This window comes from Aulonocara stuartgranti (assembly GCF_965226115.1).
Source record: "Aulonocara stuartgranti genome assembly, chromosome: 1".
Classification (NCBI taxonomy): Eukaryota; Metazoa; Chordata; class Actinopteri; order Cichliformes; family Cichlidae; genus Aulonocara; species Aulonocara stuartgranti.
In genome coordinates this window covers 1,317,338-1,343,155 of record NC_138939.1, presented here as the reverse complement: position 1 = coordinate 1,343,155, position 25,818 = coordinate 1,317,338, and the positions used below count along the sequence as shown (strand labels likewise).

The 25,818-nt window shown below is 49.8% G+C and overlaps 4 protein-coding genes and 1 long non-coding RNA gene across 10 annotated transcripts; 2 read left to right on the top strand and 3 right to left on the bottom strand.

Annotated features, from left to right (window-relative positions):
• Positions 1–2,974: 2,974 nt before the first annotated feature.
• LOC309711510 lies at positions 2,975–4,154 on the bottom strand. The gene is made up of 3 exons (XR_014277991.1): positions 4,041–4,154; positions 3,753–3,934; positions 2,975–3,392 (listed from the first exon to the last, which is right to left on the bottom strand). It is a non-coding gene; the product is annotated as an uncharacterized lncRNA (long non-coding RNA).
• Positions 4,155–5,903: 1,749 nt separating this feature from the next.
• LOC309714331 (protein C19orf12 homolog) lies at positions 5,904–10,140 on the bottom strand. The gene is made up of 3 exons (XM_082546665.1): positions 8,833–10,140; positions 7,547–7,732; positions 5,904–6,597 (listed from the first exon to the last, which is right to left on the bottom strand). Exons 2-3 carry the CDS (start codon positions 7,704–7,706, stop codon positions 6,332–6,334), a joined length of 426 nt encoding a protein of 141 aa, XP_082402791.1. The 5' UTR covers positions 7,707–7,732; positions 8,833–10,140; the 3' UTR covers positions 5,904–6,331.
• A 101-nt stretch (positions 10,141–10,241) lies between these two features.
• On the top strand, positions 10,242–11,986 carry LOC309714215 (tumor protein p53-inducible nuclear protein 1). Of its 2 annotated transcripts, none has more exons than XM_082546486.1 (4): positions 10,242–10,349; positions 10,870–11,013; positions 11,088–11,232; positions 11,351–11,986. In XM_082546486.1, exons 2-4 carry the CDS (start codon positions 10,890–10,892, stop codon positions 11,577–11,579), a joined length of 498 nt encoding a protein of 165 aa, XP_082402612.1. In that variant the 5' UTR covers positions 10,242–10,349; positions 10,870–10,889; the 3' UTR covers positions 11,580–11,986. The 2 variants fall into 2 exon arrangements, with proteins under 2 accessions (XP_082402612.1, XP_082402613.1); XM_082546487.1 differs by lacking the exon at positions 10,242–10,349 and adding an exon at positions 10,376–10,620.
• Positions 11,987–12,013: 27 nt separating this feature from the next.
• LOC309713998 (uncharacterized protein F13E9.13, mitochondrial) lies at positions 12,014–17,438 on the bottom strand. 4 transcript variants are annotated; one of them, XM_082546022.1, is made up of 7 exons: positions 17,385–17,438; positions 16,325–16,488; positions 15,235–15,317; positions 14,966–15,146; positions 14,728–14,878; positions 14,101–14,228; positions 12,014–12,212 (listed from the first exon to the last, which is right to left on the bottom strand). In XM_082546022.1, exons 2-7 carry the CDS (start codon positions 16,395–16,397, stop codon positions 12,022–12,024), a joined length of 807 nt encoding a protein of 268 aa, XP_082402148.1. In that variant the 5' UTR covers positions 16,398–16,488; positions 17,385–17,438; the 3' UTR covers positions 12,014–12,021. The 4 variants fall into 4 exon arrangements, with proteins under 4 accessions (XP_082402148.1, XP_082402147.1, XP_082402150.1 ...); XM_082546021.1 differs by lacking the exon at positions 17,385–17,438 and adding an exon at positions 16,661–16,850; XM_082546024.1 differs by lacking the exon at positions 17,385–17,438 and adding an exon at positions 16,744–16,810.
• On the top strand, positions 16,878–24,071 carry ccne1 (cyclin E1). 2 transcript variants are annotated; one of them, XM_082545816.1, is made up of 12 exons: positions 16,878–18,537; positions 19,006–19,056; positions 19,227–19,314; positions 19,726–19,788; positions 19,891–20,057; positions 20,166–20,301; positions 20,571–20,717; positions 20,807–20,902; positions 21,475–21,609; positions 21,727–21,838; positions 21,924–22,081; positions 23,241–24,071. In XM_082545816.1, the coding sequence occupies exons 2-12, from the start codon at positions 19,043–19,045 to the stop codon at positions 23,409–23,411; spliced, it is 1,287 nt and encodes a 428-aa protein (XP_082401942.1). In that variant the 5' UTR covers positions 16,878–18,537; positions 19,006–19,042; the 3' UTR covers positions 23,412–24,071. The 2 variants fall into 2 exon arrangements, with proteins under 2 accessions (XP_082401942.1, XP_082401941.1); XM_082545815.1 differs by lacking the exon at positions 16,878–18,537 and adding an exon at positions 18,544–18,730.
• The last annotated feature ends 1,747 nt before the right edge of the window (positions 24,072–25,818 follow it).

Genomic DNA, 25,818 nt, shown 5'->3' with positions numbered 1-25,818 from the left:
GCGACAAATATTGGAAGTAAATCCACAGTGTTTTCTGGCATTTTCAACTCCTCACTGCAGGCATGTCATGTGCCTGCCTGCTTCAAGTCCTCTACCATAATCCCTGTCCCCAAGAAACCTAGGATTACTGGACTAAATGACTACAGACCCGTGGCTCTGACATCTGTGGTCATGAAGTCTTTTGAGCGCCTGGTTCTCTCCTATCTCAAGACCCTCACGGCCCCCCTCCTGGACCCCCTGCAGTTTGCATATAGAGCCAACAGGTCTGTAGACGACGCCATCAGCATGGCCCTACACTTCATCCTGCAGCATCTGGACTCCCCAGGAACCTGCGCCAGGATCCTGTTTGTGGACTTCAGCTCTGCCTTCAACACCATCCTTCCAGACCATCTCCGAGACAAGCTTTCCCAGATGAATGTGCCTGATCCCATCTGCCGGTGGATCACTGACTTCCTGACGGACAGGAAGCAGCACGTGAGGCTGGGAAAGAATGTCTCGGACTCCCGGACCATCAGCTCCCCTCAGGGCTGTGTTCTTTCTCCTCTGCTCTTCTCCCTGTACACCAACTGCTGCACCTCCACCCACCAGTCTGTCAAGCTAATCAAGTTTGCAGATGACACCACCGTTATTGGACTCATCTCGGACGGGGATGAGTCTGCCTACAGGAGGGAGGTTGAACGTCTGGTGTCCTGGTGCAGCCACAACAACCTGGTGCTGAATGCCCAGAAGACAGTGGAGATTATTGTGGACTTCAGGAAGCACACAGCTCCACTCCCCCCCATCATCCTGACTGACACCCCCATCACCTCTGTGGACTCATTCCGCTTCCTGGGTACCACCATCACCCAGGACCTGAAGTGGGAGCCCACCATCACCTCCGTCATTAAGAAAGCCCAGCAGAGGATGTACTTCCTGAGGCAGCTGAAGAAATTCAACCTGCCAACACGGACGATGATGCAGTTCTACACTGCAATCATCGAGTCCATCCTCACCTCCTCCATCACCGTGTGGTACGCTGGAGCCACTATCAGGGACAAACAGAGACTGCAGCGTGTTGTGCGCTCTGCTGAGAAGGTGATTGGCTGCAGACTCCCATCTTTGCAGGACCTGTACACCTCCAGGACATTGCGGCGTGCAGCTCGGATCTCAGCTGACCCTTCTCACCCTGGACACAGTCTGTTTGACCTGCTCCCCTCAGGCAGGAGGCTCCGGTCCATTCGCACCAGAACCTCTCGCCATAAGAACAGTTTCTTCCCCTCTGCTGTTGGACACATGAACAATAACCACATGACTGTTCCCACCACTAACACATGACCCTACGCTGTGTTCACTGCATCATTCCATGTTTGGCACTGATCACCACCTGCACTCATGTATATATCTATCTTCTTAGCACTTTTAAGTCTTATTTTTATGTCTATTTAAGCGTTATCTGACAGTATGTTTGCACTAAGTACCGCAGCAATTTCCTAATGTTGTAAACCTGCTCAACATTTGGCAATAAAACCCTTTCTGATTCTGATTCTGATTCTGATCCTTGTGAAGGTTTGTTTCATGTTTGGTAAGCTTCCTGCCCTTTTTATGGCTTCACTGTGTTGTGTATGGTGAACCAATACAGGAATTGAACCATACATTGGGTGTGGGGGAGATTACCCTCTTTATGACCAGGATGTTGTTAGAAACAGTTGTGATCAGGAAGTCACGCACACAGAGACACACACAGACATTCTTGCACACGTGCACACACACATTCTCACATGCATGTCCTTCACGGGAATAAGTCCCAGGGTCAGTGGGGTCTAAGTTTAGACCCAACACCCACCCTACTTTAGTGTTCTGGTCACAATTGACCAGTTAGTCTTAACAGCTCTTAAATTAACATAAGAAACGTCAGTTCAGTGGGCCATTCAGGGGGTTGGAGGCCAAATGGGGTGGAGGTTGGATTCCAATTCATTTTCTATGGTGTTTTCTATGGCCGGGAACATTAGAGATGTAACAAAGTTGATTAAAACGTTCAAAATTCAACTAAAGAGGTGCTTATCACTTTCATATAGTGCATACTGTGGAGGATGTCATAAGACCCATAGGCAATCGGATGTAAAACACAATATTTATGGGTTTTATCATTTGTAAATTGGTCAGATTTGACCCAAACATGACAGGAAGGTAGGGGGAGGAGCTAAAAGCGCTTCTTTCAGATGCAATGAGCTGAGTGGTTGCACTGAGGCCCAGGATCAGATACAGACTGTGAACCGGAGCTTAAATGAGCAGAATGGATTACCTTTAAATGTTCCATTTAATGTAAAAACCTGAAGAACAAGTTCAGATACTTGTATTCTCAGTCAGTGCGCAGTGTAATGGTACAGAGAAATTGCAGACCTCAGAATGGACATCCTGTCTTCTCTCTGGTTTCACACTGAAGTGTTTGCAGGATTTCTGCTGGACTGGTCTGATTACACTCTCAGTGTTTCACTGAAACACAAGCTTTTCTGCTTCATCTTGTTCACACACTTCAGCCCAAACATTCAGCTCAGATCTCGTGTATCACCTCGAAGTTCTTAAGATTTCACGGGAAACCTAAAGCTCTTTATCACCTTTGCTTTTAACTGCACCCTTTGGTTACACCTGGTCTGACCTTTCAGCTTCATTCAAACAACTTTAACATCTGAGTTTGTTGAATGTGGGTAAGCTGGTCATGTGCTGCGTGTGGATTTTACACTCGTTTTTTTTCCATAAACGTGCTGTTGATGTTCTTCAGCTGCACCTTCTGACGTTTCTTTGTCTTCCAAACCCAAAAAGGCGAGCAGGGAGCTAAAGATGAACATGCCGGAGGAAACTGATGTCTGACCTTTAGGAGCTGTTGGTCTGAGAAAACCGGCTGCCAACTTCAAGTATAATTCTCCATATTTTACATTTGCACAGTATGTGGAGTACTTTATTCAGGAGAATGAAATCATTTGTAAGGACACAAAAATGTTCAGCAGTTTTTTTCTTTTATTTGAATCAGAGTGAAGAAAATACATTGACTTTCTACTCCGGCACAGATTATCTCTAATTTATGTTTCTAACTGAGAAATACGTCTGGTTAAAATTCACTGACTGTGTTTGTCCATCACGAAGGCCAACACACACACAGAGTCATAAATGTTAAGACGCCTGTTCTCACATTAACATTCCGATTAACAAATTGATAATTGTGGTCTTGAGATCAGGATTTCTCATCACTTTATCAATGAGGTCTTCAGCAGTTTTCCACACCAGGCCACGTAAATGTCGCCTGATTGCGTTGAAGAGCTCTCTCCTCTGGTCATCAGTCATCTCCCCCAGGATCTCAGGCACAGACTTGAACTTTTTACTGGTCAGCCAGCTGGAGAGGCCACCAATGACTCCACCTAGGAGACACAGAAGAGAGGGTGAATGGAAAGTCAGAACCAGGTTTGGTATCCAGTCTTGTTTCCACAAAAAGGTTAAGTGTTTGAATTATCCCAAATAAAAACATCAGAAAACACAGCTGAGGATTTTTATCTGTTTAATAATAGATTTATATTTACTGTGAACAAGTTTCGTAAAAGCCAAAGAAAAATGATCCGATTTATGGTTTTGTCCCCGTATGTGTTTCTCCTCCATGTTATCTGTTCAGATAGGGTTAGGGTCTCATTGTTCAGAAACAATGACTTTATTTTGTTTTTATTTTCTTAGTATTACCCACTGTAGGAACAGTTCCCTCTTATCTGGATCATTCATTCACTCACCAACAGCAAACCCCACAGGTCCAAAGAGAGCCGCGCATACTAATGTGCATCCTCCCGTCACAACTGTTCCTTTGAGGAGGCGCATCCAGGTGTTTCTCAGCTCTCTCTCTACATCAGGTGATAATTCATGAATCAGTTTTTCGATATGTTCATCTTTCGCTTCCATCTTCTTGGTGAATCTCCTGTAAGAGAAAAATATGATAACTGATCACCGAGAAGTTCCTATGAACTAAAACAGAATACACATCCATATTAATAATGCAGCATGAATAAGAATAAACGTCTTACCGTGCTGTCCTGAGTGTGCGAGCTGATAATCTGCTGTGCACAGAAACACTGACCTGAGCATCCCGCTTCCACTTTATATCAAGATGTCTGTGGGGCGGGTGGAGGTGTAAGTGGCTTCCAGTTCTTCTTAAGTTTCATTATTACCTGGATTGTCTCTGCAAACATCCAGTACATAATGCTGAAAATGTGCTGGTTTGTCCTGTTTTACTCGTACAAACCAAACCGGACCCTTAACACCGGAACAACTGTCACATGTTAGGAATTTTCACTTTCAATGTGAAACGATATTTCACGCCAGCCGACACCTTCGGTTGGATACTTCTTTAGCTTTATACGCACGTCTTTCAGGACTGGTTTTAATGATGTCACAGTGAGACTCCAGGTGCAGCAGTGCAGAGGAACACCTGAGATCCTGAACCCTGAAGCTCACCTACACATAAGTATGAACTTTGGACTTTTACAGTGCAAAGCCAGAGACGCTCTCGTACTATTACTTTGTCATTTTAATGTTGTGTCATAACAGCAAAGCTGTGTCAGGTAAATCACTCCTCCAGTTTAAATGAGCCGCACTGACAGAAGCAGGGATTGGTGCTTTGTGGCCTGTGAGGCCGGGTCAGGACAGGTGTGCCCACCTGTTGGTGCCATACTCTACACCCTTCTGCTGCTGATCAGTGTGCTGTGACCCTTAAGCTGTGATAACCTTTGCATTAAGATATGTGGTCCAGTATTAAAGATGAACAGTCCATAAATATCTTTGTTGGGTCCACGTGACACTAATTCTCTGCAACAGCTACAAGAGCATCTTCTGTGCAAACTGACGTGGGTCCAGTTTACCTTTCACCTCACTAAGAACACGATCTCTTCTTTAAAGCTATTCATTGCAATGGATTTGTTTTTGGTACAGGACCTTATGAGGACGCCCAGGCTACGAGACCAGCGTGGACCATAAGAGATTTGGGACTGGTGTCTAAAGACAAAGCTAAGCTCTTTCCTACGCTCCCACAATCCTACCAGTTAATCCATCAGGCTACCTGCTTCTGTAATACTGACCTTTCTAAAGGTTCCTCCCTGCTCAGACACAAGCTGCTCCATAATGTAGCTCTGTTACCTACTGAAGTCAATATTCCAGCTGCACAGCTTCATAGGAAGTGAGTCAGCTGAAAACATCTGGAGCATCAGCAACAGGACGCAGCAGAGCCAGGACTGCTGCCCTCCTCAGCTCACAGACCATCACAGGCTGATGTTGAAGAAGAAGAAGCATGGAGCTGTCCCACTTTACAGATGTGTCGCTGCCATCAGAGTTTCTCATTTTAAACATTTGATGTGTTTTCTCTCTTCTACTCAGAATAAAATCTGAGTTTATGAGATTTGGTAGAAGCTGATTTCTGATTTGGTGAAAATTGGGTCAAAGTCAACCAAATATGAAGATCAGTAAAAACTTTATATTGCCCACAATCATCAAATTTCACAACAACATACCAGGTCTTCCTCGACAGACACGAGTACCAAGGTTGGCTAAGCCCAAGGTCAATGTTGACCTTTCAATTCAATTTTATTTATACAGATCACAACAACAGTCGCCTCAAGCTGCTTTACACTGTCAGGTCGACCCTACAATAACACACACAGAGAAACCCAACAATCATATGCCCCCCTATGAGCAGCACTTTGGCGACAGTGGGAAGGAAAAACTCCCTTTTAACAGGAAGAAACCTCCAGCAGAACCAGGCTCAGGGAGGGGCGGGGCCATCTGCTGTGATTGGTTGGAGAGAGAGAAGGAAGACAGGATAAAGACATGCTGTGGAAGAGAGCCAGATTAAATAAGTAGTATGAGAAATGCGTTGTGTGACAGGCGACGCAGAGAGCTGTACAACACAGTTTTTATTTGTCCAATGCAACGTCCTGCAGTGTCACAATGATGTCATAACACGCTGCAATAAAAACATGATAAAAAACATCAGAGGTGTAGTACCAGCCCTCGGTCTTCGGGGGGAGTAATCATTTTACAGTGTACCAGCTGAGCTGTCAGTCATCAAAGCTGCTGAACAAATATTGAATGAAAAGCTTGAAATCTGAGAGCAGGAGCACTCTAAAAAGACCCTGATGCAGAGTGTGCGAATGAGCAGATTTTCTAATCCAGATTAAATTACACGCTGGTCCCATTCAGGGATTAAAAAAGCCAAAGTAACAAAGACATCAGTGCTGCACAAACATTGCTGAGAACTTCGTCTGTGTGAGCTGCGAGACGTCCGTGATTCAGTTCAAAGGTCAGGTCCACGTGGAACCATCCCTCAGTCCTTGTAGCGCACCTCCGCTTTCAGCTCCTTGGTGACGTAGCTAATTAAGGCAGCGGCGACCTGCTGCTGGAGGGTGGAGTTCCCCATCACGAGCGAGACGAGCTGGGCCGCGTCCGTCCAGTCCAGGTTCCCCAAGACGGCCGTGATGGACTCGTAGAGCTGCCTCTGCTGCGGGGGAGGCAGCTCCATCAGGATCTGAGGCAGAGGTCTGAACTGCCCGCTGGTCAGCCAGCTGCCCAGGAGACCGCCGACGGCGCCGCCTGACAGAGACGCAGAAGAAGAACACCAGCGCGTCAGAGGCGCACACACAGGCGTAAACAGGCTTAAGTAACAGCTGTGGCCGAGGTCAGCGACGTCCAACTTTAAACGTCTAAAGCTTTAAACACAGGCTGTTCACATCAATACATTTATTGATTGATTATATTATATCTATTATGGAAAAGTTAAGATCAGAGCGTGTTAAGGCGTGTGCTTTCAGGCCATGCATGTGAGCACCTGTGAGGACATAAAGCCTCCTGGTGGACAAACTTGTGACTCCCCTGTTGAATTATGGGCTTCGCCAGAGTTTCAGAAAACTTGACCTCTGACCTTGACCTCTTATCAAATGAGATGTTAGTACACGCACCGTGCTGTGAATTTTAAACTCTGCGTCGCCTCGTTCTCAAGTTATCAGATTTACAAACTTTGGTGACCAAAGTGCGTCTGTGTTTCCATCAATGCAAACGACTAAATTCAGCGTGTGGTTAAAAATAATCGTCACACATGTGAAACGGCTCTGCCTTCACTGAGGTCGTTTACCTGTTCGTTCACACAGGTGTGCTTTAACTCTCCTGTCGGCCACACAAAGCGATTTACATAACGCCAGAGGCCTTTCAAGATGGCTGCTGTGTGGGGAGGACTTTGCTGGTCCAGGTTACTGAGGCTGCCCGCGTGATCACTGCAGCAACTAAAGCCTCCAAACGTCTTCTTACCTGCAGTTACTGCAGAGGACTCGAACCTGCTCGTGTTTACTGCCTTCTACCACAAAAAGCACAAATCCTCAGAGCGTGTTATTACTCTGACAGCTGTGGCAAACACGCGGCCTCGTCCACAGTCAGGTTTAAACCGACAAACTCAAACCCAGCGTCCTCCTCTGTTTCCTTTTATGTCTTTTTATCTCCTTCTGCTGAATCAGCAGATTTAATTCCTCCTCCTGCTTCTTCTACTTACCGACAGCGATCCCCGGAGGTCCGCCGAGCAGCCCGCCCACAAACGCAGATCCTCCCGCCACCATCGCCCCTTTGGTGGAGTTCTTCACGGCGACCTTGATCTCCTCGTGAGCCGACACTTCACAGCACAAACGCATGACGTCGTCCATCCGGGCGGGCATCTCTGCGACTCCACGTGGTGTCTTTCCTGAAAACAAGGTCCAAAAATGAAGATGAGTGTAAGTAGTTATTCCTTACACAGCGACGCACACCTGGGACAGGTGAGCTGCCAGCGTCACAGTTTCACAGGTAAATCTGCTGTTAGCGTGTCGCAGCTGTCACATCTTTAATCGCATTTCTGTGGTTGCTGCATCATTGATGCAACAGTGTGTGAGCTCCGTGAGAGAGGCAGCGGTGACTAACGTCACACACAGCGTGTCACAGTAACACACGCGTGTGCGACACGAGGTCACGTGTGTACTGACTCCGTGTCTATCTGCGACCACACAAACCACCCAACCCGAGCCTACGCTGCTCAGCGGTTGCGATTTCTCTCGCGTCTCCTTCTCTTCCTTCTGCTCCGCCTCCACCTTTCCCAGCATCCACCTGTGCCAAATGTGCAGCTGTATGATGACGCATGAATAGAAATAACATACAGTAGAAATGCAGCACAGACACAAAAGTGGAAGCAGCACGTCTGACCCTAAAATAAAAACCAGTTTCAGTTTTCCATCAGCTGCTGACTGTGACATGTAACAAAGAAAAGTGAGATTCAAAGAGCAGAGTGTCATCCACCTTCAGCCTGTTTGCATAAAACTGTCACGCACACGCGAGGCACGGAAAGGACCACAGCTTGGTTTCACTTTTACTTTCCAACACAGCCTGAAACCATCAGACGGCCTGTGATCATTATAATTACTCGAATAAACCACATCCACGGCCCTGCTGCGTTATCTTTCGTGTTTCTTAGGGGGCTGTCAGAGCTCCGGGTTCAGGACAGGCTCCGTGTAAACGCGTCGGGCACAATCACAGCAGTTGGACTTAAATTAGACGGTTTCTGAGCGGAGTTTGGTGGGACGGGCTCGGCAGTGACAGGTGTAGCACACCGGCAAACAAGAAGTAACCACAGAGTCAGGACGTGAACATCAGCTGCTCTGTCTGATTCACAGAGTCGGATAATCTGAACCGGTTGGATTCAACTGCGAACTCGGGACTTTTTTTTTACCGAACACTCAGACTCGTTCCCCTCTCTGTGTGAGGCTGCAGAGGTCAAAGGTCACACAGCTGATCGGAACACATTCTGCTTACCTTCAGTCCGTCACTGTCCGCAAACTGTAGACAACTTCCGGCTCTGCAGATCAATGAAGGAGGAAACACACGAGCCTGTTTGATTCTTCTTCGCTGAACACAAACCGGAGAAACGGAGAGAAGACGGTCCGGTGCGCCGGTCCGCTCAGGAACTCACGTTAAAACACTCACGCTCTAATCTCACTCTACTTTTGTTTAACGAACGCATGCGCACAAAGTTTGATACGCTCAAAGAGCACATGCGCACTAAACAAGCCGGAGACCGGAGAAACTTCAAACAAAGTTTCTACACGGAGAGTTCTGATTGGTCGCTGCAGCTCGCTACGTCACCCAAGCCTCCACATTGGTCGCTTGAATTAAAAAGAAAAAAGAACTAAATTCTTTCTTCGTGTTTTGAAAGTCAGCTCGGTTCATTTCCAGCATCCTGCAGCGCGCTGTGGTCGTTTCTGTATATAAGGATTTAGATTGTTTTGATATTGTGGTATATTGTTCATTGTGTTGCTCGTATGTTGTGTTTTAAATTGTTGTGCACTTCGCTCTGTCCTTCACATTTGACTTTATTAAATATTATGATATTTAATTATCTGCTTGATTTTCTTATTGTATTCATTCTGTTTAGCTTTGACCTCCTTCGGCTGTTTGTTTGGTCGGATGTTACCGAACTTCAGACCAGAGGACGTTTCTGTGTTTTATGTTTGACTCATTTCTTCTTCTTCTGCTGAATCGAAGAAAAATGAAGTAAATCGGACCTCGCTGTCCTCACCTGCAGTACCTGCGGCTGCCACCAGGAGGCGCCGCCCCCTTTGTTTTAATATGTGAAGCGTTTGTTTCATTGAAGCTGCGTCCCACACACGCCCCGAGTGGGGTGAATGTGGGACTCGGGACCTTGTAGCTGTCACAAACATTCATATCTGATCCTGCGTCTGAATCCTGTTTGTCTTGTTTCCTGTCTGAGAGCAGAGGGACTATTTAACCTCCTCGCATCCTAATATCACCGTTTCATAAAGAGAAACAGAGCGCGGTCCAAGCACCGGCACAGCGAGCTGGAGCAGCCTCCGCGTCCATCACTGACATGTTTACATTTATGCTATTTGCATCTTTATTTCACGCTTTCTTCCTATTTTTACTTCCTGTTGCGTCACACTGCCACAAAGACGTTACCCTCATCCGTGTTTGTGATTGCTGAGCTCCAGATCGCTGAGCGCGCGGGTTAACCCAGCGAGCAGATAACCTGCTTCCGGTGACCTCTGACCCTGACCGGTACGCTGAGGAGTGACCTCAGGCCTGCCGGGTCTGCCCGGCTGAACTCGGCTCAGTGCGAGGATCGGGGCAGGGGGCGGGGCTTTGTTTGTTTACGTGTGATGCAGTGAGATACGCTCCGCCTGATTGGGTGGATTTTGGTGACGTTTGAGGCAGCGGGGGAGGAGCCTGTGTGAGATAAACAACCTGTGGATGAAAACAAGCACAGAGAGAACCGGAAGCTTCAAAGCGGCGAAAACATCGACTTATCGGAGCAGGTGGGTCTGAATCTTTAGTTACACCCACGCGTGACCTTTGACCTGCACGCGGTTAGTGTTAGAGTCTCTGTTCCGCCGTACCTGAGCACGGGCAGGGTGCTTGTTCCAGCTGGAGGTACACGGAGTCCTGCCGAGGTCGGTTTCTCACGCACGCACAGAGGCGCGTGTCTGTTAGTGAGTGCGTGCACTTCTGTTGTGTTTCACGCGCAGATGTTTCTGTAAACATGATGAAGCTGAGGGTCACGTGATGAAGCGGAGCTGCAGTCAACATGTGAGCAGGACAAACGCACAGGAACAACGGTTCTCAGTTTAATAGAAAATAAAGTTTTATTATTTTAAGATCTTATAAACTGCAGTTGAGCAGTAATGTGGAAACAGGAGGTGAAAGGTCACGACCCGGCTTCCTGTCTTTGTGGAACATCACCTGGGGTCAAGCTGCTCAGGTTTCTGAGGCCTCGGCGTCATGAGGGAAGCTTTTTACCTGTGATGATCTCACCTGTGTGCTGCTCTTTATCCACAGGTGCTGTCAGAAACGTCGGGATGATCGGAAAGATTCTTGCTCAGCTTATCGGGAATGCCAGCGAGGACCAGGAGTCAGCAGGAGAAGAACACGAGACGCTGCGGGAGTTCGAGGACGAGGGCTGGGTCATCGTTACCCTGCCAGGTGAGAAAGTCAACCTGCTTCAGGTGTACACGCTGCAGCGCCGATGCTTCTAAACATCTCTGATCCTCATGCAGAGGACGGGCTTCTGTCGGCTCCAGACGGGGACCTCCTCGAGAACCTGCTGATCGAACACCCGAGCATGTCCGTCTACCAGATGAGACGCGGGGTGGGTGGAGCCGAGGAGGAGGAGCCGGGCTCTGATGAAGAGGAAACCTCAAGGTTATGATGCTGACGATGCTTTCATTCAGATAATCTGAAACCAGTTTTACAAACACAGAAGAAGACAGCAGGGCAGGTGGGCGGGGTTTATAATGTGGCTTCCTGTGTGTCTCTCCAGGCCTGTGGCGGTAAGGCGGCATGTATCCTGGCGTCTCGCCGCCTGGGGGCTTCCTCTGCCGTACAACATCCAGCTGCCGGCGGCGCAGCGTGCCAGGAGCCGTGCTGAAGGCAGGAAGCTGAGCCGCGGCGCCCTTCACAGGCAGAACCTCACCAAGACACGCTTCTGCCCTGCAGAGCGGCGCTACGGACACTTCAAGCAGCCCTGCCAGCGTCTCTACAACTACTGACTCCAATATCGGCGCCGCTCAGGCTTCACCTCGCCGTTACATCACGTGACATTCACCACTTCCTGTGCAGTAATCAAACAGCTGAAAGAACCACACGTTTTTCATTCTTCTGTAAACTTTATTGTCAGCAGGGCGAGCGCCGCGCGGCAGAACAGTCACTGCTCAGATTAATGTTGATGATGTCAGAGCTTCGTGCTCTGTCGCCGTGTTCAAATCTGTCATTTTGGCGGCTTCGCTCTTCTTCTTCTGCGTGTTAAAGTGTGTGATGAGTTGACCTCTTGACCTTTGCAGCGTTCCTGCTGCTTTTCTACTTTTTATTTGACACAAATGTGAGATTTTAATTTTTATTTGTGTGTATTTATAAAATGTTTTAAAAAAGCAAAATAAAGTTTTTGAGATTTTCTAAAGCTGCGGTCTGCGTGTCTTTATGGTGGGGGCTCGTTCACTGCCGGAGCTTCCGGATTTTCCCCATGAACCTCTTCACCTGCTGCGGGTCCACCTCGTTGGCCCAGTGCCCGCCCAGCTTAAAGTGGGAGCCCACTATCATCGCGTTTGCATCCAGGTAGCTCTCGACATTGTCATAGGTCACTCCTGAGCCAATCAGCACGGGGATTCCCACAGACTGGGAAACGTCTGGAAAAACAGAAAAAATCACTTTAATGAATTTCTATTTAAGAACACGTCAGCAGTCGAAAGCTTCGTTTCCCACCGTCCAGCAGCACACGAACGCATCTCAACCCTCCAGACTTACAAACCCTGAAAGTCCACCTGAGGCTGTGAGCAACGAGGTTTAGAATTTGAATTAGATCATTTAGATTTCATTTAAACCTCTGAATATTACAAAGGAATCTAGTAGATCGCTACTAAACGCACTGCAGGCTGGACTCAGCACAGAGAGGCGTCGGGGTGAGGGCTGCTGTGGTGCTACTTCCTGCCTCTCAGTCGATATGTGACCCACCCTGATTAGTCACACCTGTTCCCACTCTGATGATCCTTCTGTTCCCTGACACAGTCCGAGTGTTTTCCTGGCTCCGTGTTGGGACCTGGTCTTTGGGCCGTGTCTCTGATACGTTTGCCTCGTTTACTGTCAGCTGTTTGGACCTTGGGTTGAAGCATTGCTAACTAAAATGCAGCCGCTGCTAGCATGCGTGGTTTGTTTATCTCGCCTGGAGCAGCCTCTGCTATATAAACATCATCACCGAGTGCTAACTCCTTGGAGCTCAAAGGTATCTGACTGCATGCTGCGCAGGTCCTTTGGGTCGGTGCAGGACAGTGTGTGTGCAAACAGGCTCACTGCATGCATATTCTCTGGCTTCATAATGACTTTGCTCACCTGAGGCGTGCCCTCTCTGACCTGCCAGAGTCTCCTGCCTGTGCGCAGAGGGGTGTGGCAGATATAAGACTGACACATTAGAGTGTGACAGAATAGAAAATACGCCTCAGACGCCTTCACCACCTGCAGAGCTGCACTCAGTGAACCTCCGCTCACACGCGTGACCTGGTGAATGCGTCTGAACATGACCAGCACCTGTGTGTGTGTGTGTGTGTGTGCGCGCGCAGCAGTGGCATGTACAGCCCTCAGACTGTTTACAGGCTTGAGTGTCCGGCTGCTATAAATATCCTGGCTGCTGCTGCGAGGATGCGGTGCAGAGTTCAGACTCAGTAACCTGAGCTGATACAAACCTTACTGACTGATTACTGCAGGATTTATGGTCCTGTGCATGAAGCTGCATGAAGCTGCAGAGCAGCACCTCAACGCTGATTGCTTAAATGTTTTAAACAGGAAATGGACCTACAGATGAGGAAGCACAAAAACACGGCACTCATCAGTAACACCTGAGGGCAGGTATAGCTCTGGGTTTATCTCAGTGAATGTCGGTGGAGCCATGACTTTCATTTCTAAGCTTTCGATAGGAAATGGACTGGTTCTTTTCTACTCTGATCACTTAAGGACACAGAGGGAAAAACGAGTGGATTTACCTCCCACAAACAGCTCAGGTGGGCTTGACCCCCTGCTGTGAGTGTGACATTTAAAATTCAGACTCTTTGGGCGCCGGTTTAGCTCAGTGGTTCGAGTGCGACCCGCGGCCCTCTCTCCCTCGGGGTGAGGGGGACCTCTTCTGGACAAACGGGGTAAAAGCAGGAGGACCTGAGGTGAGGGGGCTTAAAAAAAATGTCTGATATGTTGTGAAATACTGTTCTGAGAATAAAGTGAAGTGTGCATCCGCCCACGCAGCACAGCTGATGAAGACACACCTGAACCCTGCAGAGCCAATCAGCTGTTTCTGTGCTGCATGCAGGTGAATCCTTTCTGCAGCTCTAACAGGAGTCACCTGACCTGAGATTTTAACTTCAGATTTTAATTTCAAAATAAAAATCCTTGTAATGTCTCCTTTTTATATTCTGCAGCGAGAAGCTGCTAGGATTCTGATTGTAGATGATAAAGTGATAAAATGCAGTGAGTGACGAGAGTCAGGCTAACATCTGGACAGAGTGTGCGTGTGTGCGGCAGGGGCGGGACCTCGGAGCTCCTCGGGGTCGGCCTGCAGTCCTGTGGCTGCTCCTGTGATGATGACGCCGTCTGAGAGGAAGAACTCAGCAGCACGCGCCGTCTCTGCGACGCTCACGTCTGACGTCAGGGCGTGAGAGCTGGAAACACACACACACACACACACACACACACACACACACACGTGTGGATGTTACACACTGGAGATGATAAGTGGTTTGCACTGTAATAGAAATCAAACCTTGTGTGAGGTGTGTGAAAGTTTCATGATTTGCTGCTCAGTGGGGTGGATGCTCCTCCCACAGCAGCAGGTGAGCTGCCCTTCAGTGTGTCTGCAGTAGACACCAGAAGGACACCACAGGGGACCATCAACATGAAAGCCGCAGGTCCAGGCAACATCCAGGACGGCCTAAGAGCTCGCCAAAGTGCTGACACACATTTTAACACCTCTCTCGCCCAGGCTGGCCCCATTCACGTCCCAGTGCCTGAAAGCTCAGCTGTGACAGGCATGAATGACTGTTGGCCGGCCGCTCATCCTGATTATCTGCAGCTGTACTCAGACACAGGAAGTGTTTTCACGTCTTCTTGCATCACTGAGTACTTCATTCTTTACTATAACTGCACAGCAGGTGACCTCACCTGTGCTTCTTCTTGATGTCGGTGAAGATCTGCACGTGCTCAGCTCCGATCTGTTTGCGGTACCGCAGTAACTCCCCGGCGCCGGCGTTCAGGAGGCCTTCGTCTGCCACGTGAGCAAAGACGAAGGCCTCAGCCCTGATGAAGTCCAGGCCTGGAAGCACACAGCGCCGTCACCGTGCTGATCACACGTCCTGCATCTTTCCAAACACATCAACATGAACTGAATGAACAACTGAACCTGAAGCCAGAGCCACAGCCAGAGCCTGCTGATTGGCTGCAGTCAGGATCTGCGCTCCTATAGGCAGGGACGGACAGGCGGCCCTAACGCTGCAGCAGACGGCGGTCATGCAGGCGCTCACCTCGGGGCCCGCGCTCAGAGAGTACGGCACATCGTGCATGTTTTCAACGATCAGTCCATCCTGAAAGACGGGATTGGAGGTTCGGTTAGGGCCTCGCCTGTGCAGACTGCAGAGCTGTGAGGAACGCAAACAACGTGCACAAACGTACAACCCCTGCGTCTCTGTAGATCGCTGCCTCCCGGCACGCCGCCTCGCTGATTTCAGACATTTTCAAAGAGCCCAGTGGGCTACCTGAGGAAGAGGAGGAGCCTGTTATAAAGGGTCTCAAAGAGTACCCTCAACACTTAAGGATGTGGGCACCGATGTGCACATCATGCATGTACAAGAATACGAGCGCAAACTGTGATGTTTTTCTCTGCAGCTCCTCCTACTCAAAGTCACGAGTACACCTGGTGACACATCAGGACACAACCATGATCACCTGGACGAACAACAAAACACCGCATATTTACAGCGTGTCATTATTTATTCAACACTAAACCAAAACGCAGCGTGTGAGAAACTATCAGCTGCTGCTAATCGATGCAGGTTATTGACTAACTGATCATCAGCGGTGTGAGCGCCTCTGTAAAAGCAGAGCTTTGGTCTGTTTGCAGGGCGACCGTGTTCAGGTCTGTTAACACAATCCCAAAATATTCCTACGAGTGGACGTCCCAGCAAGTTTACCCCAAGGTCAGAGCGTGCAGAAAGTGTGTGTTAGTGTGTGAAAGGTCAAAGGTCATGACAGCAGAAAAAGTGAGAGCAGGCCTTGTTTGGACAGGAGAACGGGGCCGAGGTTCAGGGTTCAGGGTGGGTCATCGTCTGCATCGATGTACTTATTGTGTATTTTGTTGCCGTGTATCTTCGTATGAAGTTAAGGTCGATCGTACTGCTGCGAGTCTCAGCCTGCAAAAGGGATGTTTGATCTCCACTCACATTGTCCTGGTTAAATAAAGTTTAACTGCCCCGTCACAGGGCGACCACACCGGTGTGCGAGGCTGAAATGTTACACGTCTGACTTAATCAAGTTCATGTCTGAGCGCAGCGTACGCAGGAAAATGTCACATATCAGCTAAATCTGAGCCAATCAGAATGTGCGATGTTGTCTTAACCTGATGACGCGCAGGCCCACGCGAAGCTGGACGCCAGCTCACCCTGAAACCACATTTTGCAAACCTCTGTGCTCTTACTGACCTCCCCCTGCCACGACCAAACACTTCACCTGAACCTGGAGGACGCCGACAGGTGGACTCTGTTACCTGGCAACGCTTTCACGTGAATCATTCCGATAACGACGGATTTTAGACGCCCAAACAGCTCCAAAAACTTCATCCTTCCCTTTCTGTGCAGACGCCACAGAATGAAACCTGTTTGTGTCGTTCTCAGGAGGGGGTCATGTGACTGACCAAAGGTCGACTTTGTTCTGTTCACCAAACAAAAAGAGTATTTCAGCTTCACCGAAGACACGAACACAATCATCTCTGGAACAAGTTTCCTGGCTGTAAATCAGGGCCAGCAGGACGTGTCTCATCTATTTAACTTTTACGCTCTCTGAGGAAGCTGAAGTTTAACCATTAATGTTTGTCTGCACTCACCTGGCTCTGGGTTTCCTCTCAGACTCACCTTCCTCCACTTTCACCCACTTATTAAAACTTCTATTCTTCATATAGCAGCAAACCTCGAAGCTCCGTGCCGACCGCAGGAAACTCAAAGCAGTCGTTCTGCGCCTGGCAGCTCCATCACCCTCCCTCCTCTGCACATGCTCAAACCATCTCATCCTCTCTGACTCTCAGCTGCTCCTCTGATGGACTCCTCCTTCTCACTCCCAGTGAACGTCTGAACATCTTCAGCTCATCCTCTGCCATCTCCAAACAGCAGAGCTCACTGCTGTCTTTGAACCTTCCCTTTGTCTCGTGCTGCTACCCTTCCGTCACGAATCACCCCTGACATTCATCTCCACCCGCTCCGCCCTGCCTTCTTCACCTCTCTAGTGCACCGTTCATTGCTTTGGGTCCACACCAAGCCTCCTTGTCCTCCTTCCTTTGTCCAGAGGACACTCCCTGCAGTTTCCCTCAGCTTTACTTTCCCAGCATCCTTCCTTCACTCACTTGCTCTTCTTGATGTCCAAAGTCACCCTGCAGTCAACCATCCGATACTGTCCAGCTACATCCTCCCTGACACCACCTCAGTCTCATATCTCGCTCAGATCACACCTTCTGTACCTTCCTCCACCCCTCTGACCTCCACCCTGTGGGGCGTACACACTGACACCCTTCGACCTCACGCTTCATACTGGTGACCTTGCCTGTTACTCCTCACCTCCACAGCACTGCTCAGGCTCCTCCTTCAGGATTACTCCTGCTCCATTTCTCCTCCCGTGATCAGAGCTGTCTGTAAATCACGAGGAAGCCTCGGTGCTTCCCACAGCTCAGAGGGATCATCGTGGAAGTCTCCACTGTCCTGACCTGTGCTGCTGTGTTTGTAAATGCAGATGCTGAGCTCTGTTACGGGTCATGTCTCAGCAGCAGGAGGAAGGATGGTACCGATGTGACGTTATTGCATTTCCTGTATAAGCTGGTTATTAAAACCACGGCCTAATGAATTATCATATTCAGCCTGCAGCAACAACCGTGTGAGGACGCTGTCATGTGATCACGTGACCAGCAGCCACAGATTTGCTGACGTCAAAGGTTGGTTTGCCTCCTGCCACTTTATCAGATTTAATGGTGAAGTTGGGAGCCCGGGGAGGAGTCCGGAGGCGGCTGAGCGGGTCACTCCGTTACGGTCGGAGGCGGGGCGAGTACGGCAGCCCGCAGTGGACATGTGGGAGGCGATACGCTTCATTTTCCCGCTGAATCACAACCCGGTCCCGTGACAGACACTGAAGGTAACGCGCACGGAACCCGCTCGCTCACTTGCTGCGTCATTCTGCCCGCTTTGCGTCGTTTTCCGCGTCTTTCTGCGCCGCTTCTGCCTTTGTTTACATCTGACACACAGCCACGCGGTGCCCGAGCGCTTCCGGTCTGCGAAGATCCGCCCCTCGCAGCTGTCAGCGCGGCACTCACGCCCCCATTTTTACCGGCAAAACTAAAAACTCACCGTTTCCTTCACGCTCGCGACCATCCGCGTAGAGTTCAGCCAGCATACCTGCCGCGTGCCCTGCACAGGTGAGCGGCTGAGGTGACGCAGCTCAATGCGGCTGTAAAGCGGCGCAGAGGGTGGAGATTTAGCGCCAACTGGAATCTACGCCTCCTGACGTGGAGCTCATCTGCGCTCTGCGAGGCGCCAGCTCGGAGCAGTTAGCCCGGCCTAAGCTCAGAATCCCGGGCACCGCGAGCAGGAGAGCACCGGAGGACAGAGAGCACACACCTGGAGAACACACTTGGAGAACCTGAGGGGAACCCACTGCGGGGTTAAACCTTCTTTTGGAGCTCTCGGCGGAGCAGGGTGAACTTCAAGGGAGGAACTTGAGGTGAGTTTCTGCAGCTGGCTAAAAGTTTGCGTGAGTAGAATTGGGGCTTGATTGCCTGCAGCGTAATGTGACCCAGGCTCCCACGTTAAACCCCCACGGTCTCCGGTCCAGACGTGGACAGCCCCCGGGGGTTCGGCTCTTTGTTGGCCGCTCCGTGTCCGCATCAGGCGGCCATGATGTGCAGCCGGACTCGGTAAAATATCGCTGTTTTCGGTTAACCGAGCCCCGTGGCCGCCTCAGACCAACCTTGCTCGGTGTGGCGTGGATGTCGGGGCAGTTTCCCGGGTCTCCGAGGTCCGGTGGGGGGGCTTTGGGGGCACTTGGAAGCGGCCTGCTGCCCCGCTCTCCGCGCCAGGCTGAGCCGGGCTTTGTCGGGAGGAAGGCGGCTCGGAGTGGGGGTTGGGGCCGCTGTACGTCGCACTTTTACGGCTGTTTAAGTCTAAATTTCAAGTCGTTTGTCGTCCACAGGTTTGCTCCCACGGACGCTTCCACGGCCCCGACTATAATGAGAGGAACACGGTGAGTTTGGCCCACGCAGGAAGAGCCACCAGGAGCTTTAGCCTCACGGGCTAACTAGCCTGTTGTTTCTGGACCGTGTGAGCGTTTACCCGTGCTAACCCGGGTTTGTTCGGCTGATTGTGGATATGGCAGCGCTCGCTAACAGCTGCTGTTTGCTTTGCTTGTTTCAGGGAAGACACAGAAGCGAAGAGTGCTCCTGCCGAGGCCCCCAAACACACCACAGTCCGACCGAGGAAGAGGAAGGCAGATGTTGCTATTGTGAGTGTCCTGAAAGGCTGGCAGAGGCTCCAGCAGGGCCCCCCCACACACACACACTCTGCTGGAGTGGGTCATTGATGTGTTTTGTCACAAAGAGGGTCACGCAGGGTTCCAACAATGTTGGACATCATATTAGAGCCACAGTGAGGAGAGCTGACAGAAGCAGTGGGCCTTCATCTGAGGGGAGATGGTGAACAGCACGGAGGCGCAGAGCGCGTCTTTAAGCTCAGGTTTTTTGTAACTGCAGCCCGAAGGTCAGCGGTCACCTGATCCAGCCCTAACTTATTAGCTTTGCCAGGAAGACGATTTGAAGGCTGATCACCAAGTGCGGTCCACAGGAGGGGCGCCTCCAAATAACAAAAGCATGAGAACGATAACTCCAGGGTTCCTTCTTTTCTGTTTGTTCCTCAGGTTTTACCGGATCTGGATGAGGAGGTAGCAGAGATGACGAAGAAGAAGCAGCGCGAGTGTGAGGTGGGTCTAATTACCTGCAGCGACTCCACGCCCACAGTCTTGGAGGCGTGTGTTCCTCCTCCACCCTTCTTCGACTCTAACCGAGCTCTTCCTGTCTCCCAGCCGGGCTGGAGTCCTGCAGCTGATCGCGTGAGTCCGCAGAGGTGGATCTCCACGCCTGATCAGGAGGAGTGCCCGCTCGTCCCCCTGGTCAACGCCAGCTTTCCTCATTACAGCTTCCACACCACATGTGTGACACCCGTGCACCACGCGCCACTGCCCGCGCTCTGGTGAGTGGTGCTGATGGCTGCTCAGCCCTCAGTGGTCGGGGGTGTTTTCCTTTAATCTGTCACCTGTACCTGTCCCGTGTCAGCGATCTGTTTGACTCTGTCTGTCAGCTGGGCCAGTAAGGACGCCGTGTGGAACAACATGCTGGAGAAGGACAAGTCCTACACCAGAGACGTCCACATGATGGACAAACATCCACACCTGCAGCCCAAGATGAGGGCCATCCTCCTGGACTGGCTCATGGAGGTCAGTACTGAGTCTGTGAACCTGCAGCACCACCTGATCTCAGGTGTGTCTATACGTGAGATTTTAGCTTTACGCTAACCTTTAGCTTCAGGCTGCAGGTTTTACTGTGGACGATCCACGGCAGACGCAGCTCGGCGTCCCGGAAACCATGAAATCATTCATCTAAGAATAAACAGTAAAGATGCAGTCACCTTAATGTACTCAAGGTGTGTGTGTGTGTGTGTGTGTGTGTGTGTGTGTGTGTGTGTGTGTGTGTGTGTGTGTGTCAGGTGAGCGAGGTCTATAGGCTGCACAGGGAGACGTACCACCTCGCTCAGGACTACTTTGATCGCTTCATGGCCACCCAGAGGAACGTCCTCAAATCCACCCTGCAGCTCATCGGCATCACCTGCCTGTTCATTGCCGCCAAAGTCGAGGTGGGGAGGGCGGAGCTCTTCGGTACCGTGCGGGTGCTTTGTTGCAGCGTGTCTGCTGCGTTTCTTATCTTTAAATGTTTCTCTCCCAGGAGATGTATCCTCCCAAAGTCCACCAGTTTGCCTACGTGACAGACGAGGCCTGCACAGAAGACGAGATCCTCAGCATGGAGATCATCGTCATGAAGGTAAAACGCACGACCTGCCTCGGCCTTAACCGAGCTCTGAGCACACCTGTGTCCTCACCTGTGAGAGTCATCAGGTTTCCTTTGGTTTCTCAGCTGAAGACTCGGTGACAATTTCACTGTTTGGTCCATTTAATTCAGCTTGATTTATGCAGCGTCAAAGGTGCTTTATACGGTCAGGTACAGAGAAGCCCCAGCAGCCAGACGGTCCTCTATGAGCCAGCACCTGGTGACAGTGGGAAGGAAAAACAGGAAGAAACCTCCAGGAGAACCGGGCTCAGGAAGGGGCGGAGCCATCTGAGCAGTTTAATGATGCTCATTGTGTTTAAAAAAAAATCAATTTTAGTTTGAATCAAGTGATCTCGATTCCTTAAATCCTGGATCTATTTTGAATATAAATGTATTTCGTCAGAAACAACACAATCTCAGGTTAAAGCTCACAAAACTATTCAACAACCAGCAAACGGCCAAAGCTGTGAACGCATCATTTCGTGATGTCATTCTGTCATCGCAGCCCTTAAACCTGCGTCAGATGGGAGATTTGGGTGTCTAACGTGGACTCGTCTTCTCTCTAGGAGCTGAAGTGGAGCCTGAGCCCACAGACTCCCGTGTCCTGGCTCAATGTTTACATGCAGGTGGCTTACCTGAAGGACGCGGACGAGCTCCTCCTCCCCAGATACCCGCAGGCCACCTTCACGCACATCGCAGAGGTACGGCGTCTGTTACCATAAATGAATTGTGCCGATGTGCTCGGAGACGAGCGTCTCTCGCTGAGGTGGGACCGTCTGTCTCCCGCCGAGTGTCTCTGATGGTGCGTCTGCTTTCAGTTGTTGGACCTGTGCATGCTGGACGTGCGCTGCCTCGAGTTTTCTAACGGCGTTCTCGCTGCTTCGGCGCTCTTTCACTTCTCGTCCCTGGAGCTGGTGGAGACCGTGTCAGGTAAAATTCATTTTCCACACTTCCTGTTTGTCCCTGCTGGTGTGACTCCACCCCGACTCACCTCCTCCTCCTTCTGTCCGTGCAGCTCTGAAGAGGGTGGAGGTGGAGGAGTGCGTGAGGTGGATGGTGCCGTTTGCGATGGCGCTGCGAGAGGTCGGCAGCTCGCCGATGAAAACGTTCCCGGGAATCTCTGCGGATGACATGCACAACATCCAGACACACGCCCCCTACGTGACCTGGCTGGTAGGTCCAACAGCTGTGTGTGCGTGCGTTTGTTTATTTCCCCTCACAGTCACCGGTTTGTAACTTTATTGATAAGTTTGTCGCTCCGGGGCACAATCGGCTGTTTTTGACTATTTCACCTTTAAAACAGCTTCTCGCCTTGTTTGGTTTCGTTCTTTCAGGACAACCTCGTGTCTCAGTTTACCGTGTTAACACAACTGATCTGAAATCAGACAAACATAAAATCAGAGTTTTATTTTTTACTGTAACAAACACAAACATGTTTAAAGAATAATTTTCATAACTTGAAATGCAAATATAAATTGTAAGTTTTCAAAACTATGCACAAGTTTTGCAAATAAAAAAGTTTTTTGCAGCCATTTACCGAAAAATGCAGCCAAGCATATTTTTTATAACCATTTCAAAGTATTTACAGAACAACCAGCTGTTCTGCATCAAATAAGAGTCACACAAGTTTTATTTGTATTTGTGCCGCTCCAAAAAATAGTTTCTGTCCACTATAAGACAGAGGAGCACGTCCCAGCCTCCCAGACGTAGATCCAGAGATTTTTTATCATCTCTGGATCTACGTGGCCTCTCGACACAAGATGAGATACCTTTATTAGTCCCACAAGGGGAAGTTTAAAAACTTGTCTATAGATCACTGCATCTCCATGTCGCCTTACATTGGTCGTGTGATTAGGACACGCCCACGTGTGCGTTGACCCCCAAAGCGTTAATATCAGAGCAGAAATTCAGACAGAATAATTTTGTAAAAATGATGAACGACGGCAGAAAAACGTGAAACGCGCTGCCACCTCTGGTTAAACGAGCTCGAAGCAGAAGAACTCCGTCGCGGCGGCGATGACCGATCGGCGCTTTAATGGTTGAAAAAAATGACATTAAATGCTCACACAAAAACTTTAAAGACAGGATCCAGAAAACTGCTCAGGATTGTTTCCGTTTCCTCCTGAGAGCCGAGGAAAACTTACGTCGTTTTTTCCAGCATGGGTTGCAGCGAGGTTAAGGCCTGAGCGGTCATCGCAGGTGGCAGATAGAGGGCGGAGTTATGTAGACTCCTGGGCGTGTACCGCAGGTGTCGATGGGGACAGGATGTAGTAAATGTGGAAAAAGGTCCAAACGTGTGCTTTTTCACATGCGTGTTCCTGCTGTGTTACAGGAAAAGGCGTACTCCTACCAGGAGGTGGAGCTGCAGTGTCACGGCGGCTGCCCCGTCCCCTCGGGCGTCTTGACTCCGCCCCTGAGCAGCGAGAAGACCGAAGAGCCGGATCGAGGCGAGGCCACCGTGGTTAAGATCAGAGCCAGCATGGAGTCTCCGCCCCCCCAGTAGCAGAGCGCTGCTGACGCCGGCGGGACAGGAAAGCTCGGCGTGTTGGATTTGAGTTTCAGCTGAGATTAAATTTTTAATTCCAGGGAGGGAAACAGCAGCGAGGAGACGCGTCACCGCCATGGGGACGTGCTTAAGCTCCGGTCTGAGCGCGAGCAGAAGAGACTTTGTTTTCATGCTTTTTATTAGCGGTGCTGCTGAACGCTCGGATCAAGTCCAACCACGCCTTTATTTTCTATGCAGAGGCCAAACTGAGGAGACCTTTAGTGCGAGCGAGCGCGCTTAAATCTATTAGTGGCCTCATTTGCCCCCAAACTATTTCTAGGGTCGTGTTTGGCTCTACGTGCTGCTATAAAGTGGGCTGAGCATGATGGGAACTGCGTGTGTGTGTGTGTGTGTGTGTGTGTGTGTGTGTGTGTGTGTGTGTGTGTGTGTGTGTGCGTTTTCCTTTTTAATGGGCACAGTGTGGCCATGTTCTGCTTGGGGACCAGTAGCTTGGCTACCTTGATGGACAGGTGAACCAGCCGGGCTTCAGAAGCTAAATGTTGACTGTCTTGAACTTTGACCTTTTTATCCCAAAAATGTCTCTACATGATTTGTTTTGTTTGTTTTTTAATGAAATGCTGCTACATGTTTTCCAATAAAGGTTTTTAAGCTCTTTGACGTGATGAGTGTGAGATGGGCGAGCTCAGGCTGCGCTCCACCAGGTGGCACTGTGACACCGTCAGACGCTTTAAGCTGATAGGAAGGAAACGGGAACTCTAAGAGCATCTCTGGCACTCAAACATGAGTTCACTGCATTCAAACAGGAGGTGAGGTGTTAGGATAACACAACGGTAGTGATGCTGACAAAAAGAGCTTGAACTGAAGATGTTCTGATATTGACTGGCAGTGAGACGGGATCAGAAATGAGTCCATCAGAGGGACGGCTGAGGGGGGAGGGTGGGAGAGGAAGAGCTCAGAGGAGGTTCATGGATGTAGTGAAGGAGGACATGCAGAGGGTTGGTGTGACAGGAGGATGCTGGGATAGGAGGAGGTGGGTGTTACACAGCAGAAGACTGAGAGGTTAAAACATGTCTGTATCTCACTTCTGCAGGTTTTCCTCTGATCTGAAATGTTTTTGCATGCAGGAAACACGCAGACCATGAAGCTCGGTCTGAACCTTTTACATCCTTCAGGAGTCAGTGGCCCACACTACACCTTTAACTGTAATTCATTATTATCAGGAAGTCCTAAAAACTCCCTGAAAAGCCTTCAGCTGATCCAAAATGCTGCAGCAAGAGTCCTGACAGGGACTAGAAAGAGAGCAGATTTCTCCTGTTTTGGCTTCCTTCGCTCTCGCTCTGCAGGCCTACTTGTTGTTCCTAGAGTATTTAAAGTAGAATGGGAGGCAGAGCCTTCAGTTTTCAGGCCCCTCTTCTGTGGAAACAGGAGACAGACACTATCTCTGACCTCTGTTTCTCTCACATTGCTGACAGTTTGATGTGAGTTGTGCTGATTTTAGATTTAATTTGAAGCTCAGACCCTCCAGAACACAAACACGTGACTCTGATCTTCATGGGGGACTCCCAGAATGCACCTGCGGGCACAGGTAAAGTCACCTGAACCTGACTCAGCTGGGTGGAGAAACTCGTGTTCTGTTCTTTGAACTCTGGATTGGAAACACAGCATGAACCAGCAGATTAAAGCAGAGAGCGTGCTGGTCCGGTCTGTGAGCCTCGATGACGGTAGCTCAGCTTTATCAGACCGAGGGTTCACTTTGTCAGGCTCTGGGGACACGAGCTCCTCGGATGGAGAGCAATGTGGACGTCTCAAAGATGATGGATGTGCTCGACGAGGGCTGACGAGTTCTTCTAAAAGCAATCAGAAACTTTAACAAGTCTAAATTTCTGCCATTCCAGGTCCCCCGACCCGGACCGCTCCTGAAACCGCTGCTTTGTTAAAGTTTGTTTATTTTAAAAGGTTTTTGATTTTGTTCTGTCAGTGCTCAGAGTGCTGGAGGCTAACAGCTACAGCCAATCACCTTGAATCTGAGCCGCCAGTTTGGACCGTTAATCAAAAACGCTTCACTGCGGTGTGACGTCACCGATCAGCTGCTGCTGCACCAACACCACCTCCGACTTCCAGGAGTGTCTGTGAATTTTCCCACTCAGGAATTCACTTAATCCTGACCCCACAGGAAGGCACGCTCGCTCCTTCAGGATCGTCTTAGTGAAGAGTGGGCTTGTTTCAGCCTCTCGAGGGTAAAAAGGCCTGACCGCTGGTCTCATTATGTGCCGAAGGAGCTGTGGATCTGCTCGCCTGGTTTCATGTCTTCACACAGGTGCATGAAAATAGCTCCGTGATCTGTCGCTGTTTTAATCAAACTTTTTATCAGGTTCCCTTTGGAGTCCCAGCGTCCGTGAGCCGC

What these genes read in the sequence shown, in the direction of transcription:
- LOC309714215 (XM_082546486.1), top strand. Translation starts at nt 10,890, where the DNA reads ATGATCGGAAAGATTCTTGCTCAGCTTATCGGGAATGCCAGCGAGGAC. An exon ending in GGTCATCGTTACCCTGCCAG is followed by an intron (nt 11,014 to 11,087) that starts GTGAGAAAGTCA and finishes ATCCTCATGCAG; the next exon opens with AGGACGGGCTTCTGTCGGCT. An exon ending in GATGAAGAGGAAACCTCAAG is followed by an intron (nt 11,233 to 11,350) that starts GTTATGATGCTG and finishes GTGTCTCTCCAG; the next exon opens with GCCTGTGGCGGTAAGGCGGC.
- ccne1 (XM_082545815.1), top strand. Translation starts at nt 18,711, where the DNA reads ATGATGTGCAGCCGGACTCG. An exon ending in GCGCCACTGCCCGCGCTCTG is followed by an intron (nt 20,058 to 20,165) that starts GTGAGTGGTGCT and finishes TCTGTCTGTCAG; the next exon opens with CTGGGCCAGTAAGGACGCCG. An exon ending in TGGAGATCATCGTCATGAAG is followed by an intron (nt 20,903 to 21,474) that starts GTAAAACGCACG and finishes TCTTCTCTCTAG; the next exon opens with GAGCTGAAGTGGAGCCTGAG.
- LOC309713998 (XM_082546021.1), bottom strand. Translation starts at nt 16,842, where the DNA reads ATGAGATGGTTTGAGCATGTGCAGAGGAGGGAGGGTGATGGAGCTGCC. An exon ending in TCACGTGAAAGCGTTGCCAG is followed by an intron (nt 15,318 to 16,324) that starts GTAACAGAGTCC and finishes CCTCTTCCTCAG; the next exon opens with GTAGCCCACTGGGCTCTTTG. An exon ending in CGACCCCGAGGAGCTCCGAG is followed by an intron (nt 12,213 to 14,100) that starts GTCCCGCCCCTG and finishes CTGTTTTTCCAG; the next exon opens with ACGTTTCCCAGTCTGTGGGA.
- LOC309714331 (XM_082546665.1), bottom strand. Translation starts at nt 7,706, where the DNA reads ATGCCCGCCCGGATGGACGACGTCATGCGTTTGTGCTGTGAAGTGTCG. An exon ending in ACCTCCGGGGATCGCTGTCG is followed by an intron (nt 6,598 to 7,546) that starts GTAAGTAGAAGA and finishes CGTCTCTGTCAG; the next exon opens with GCGGCGCCGTCGGCGGTCTC.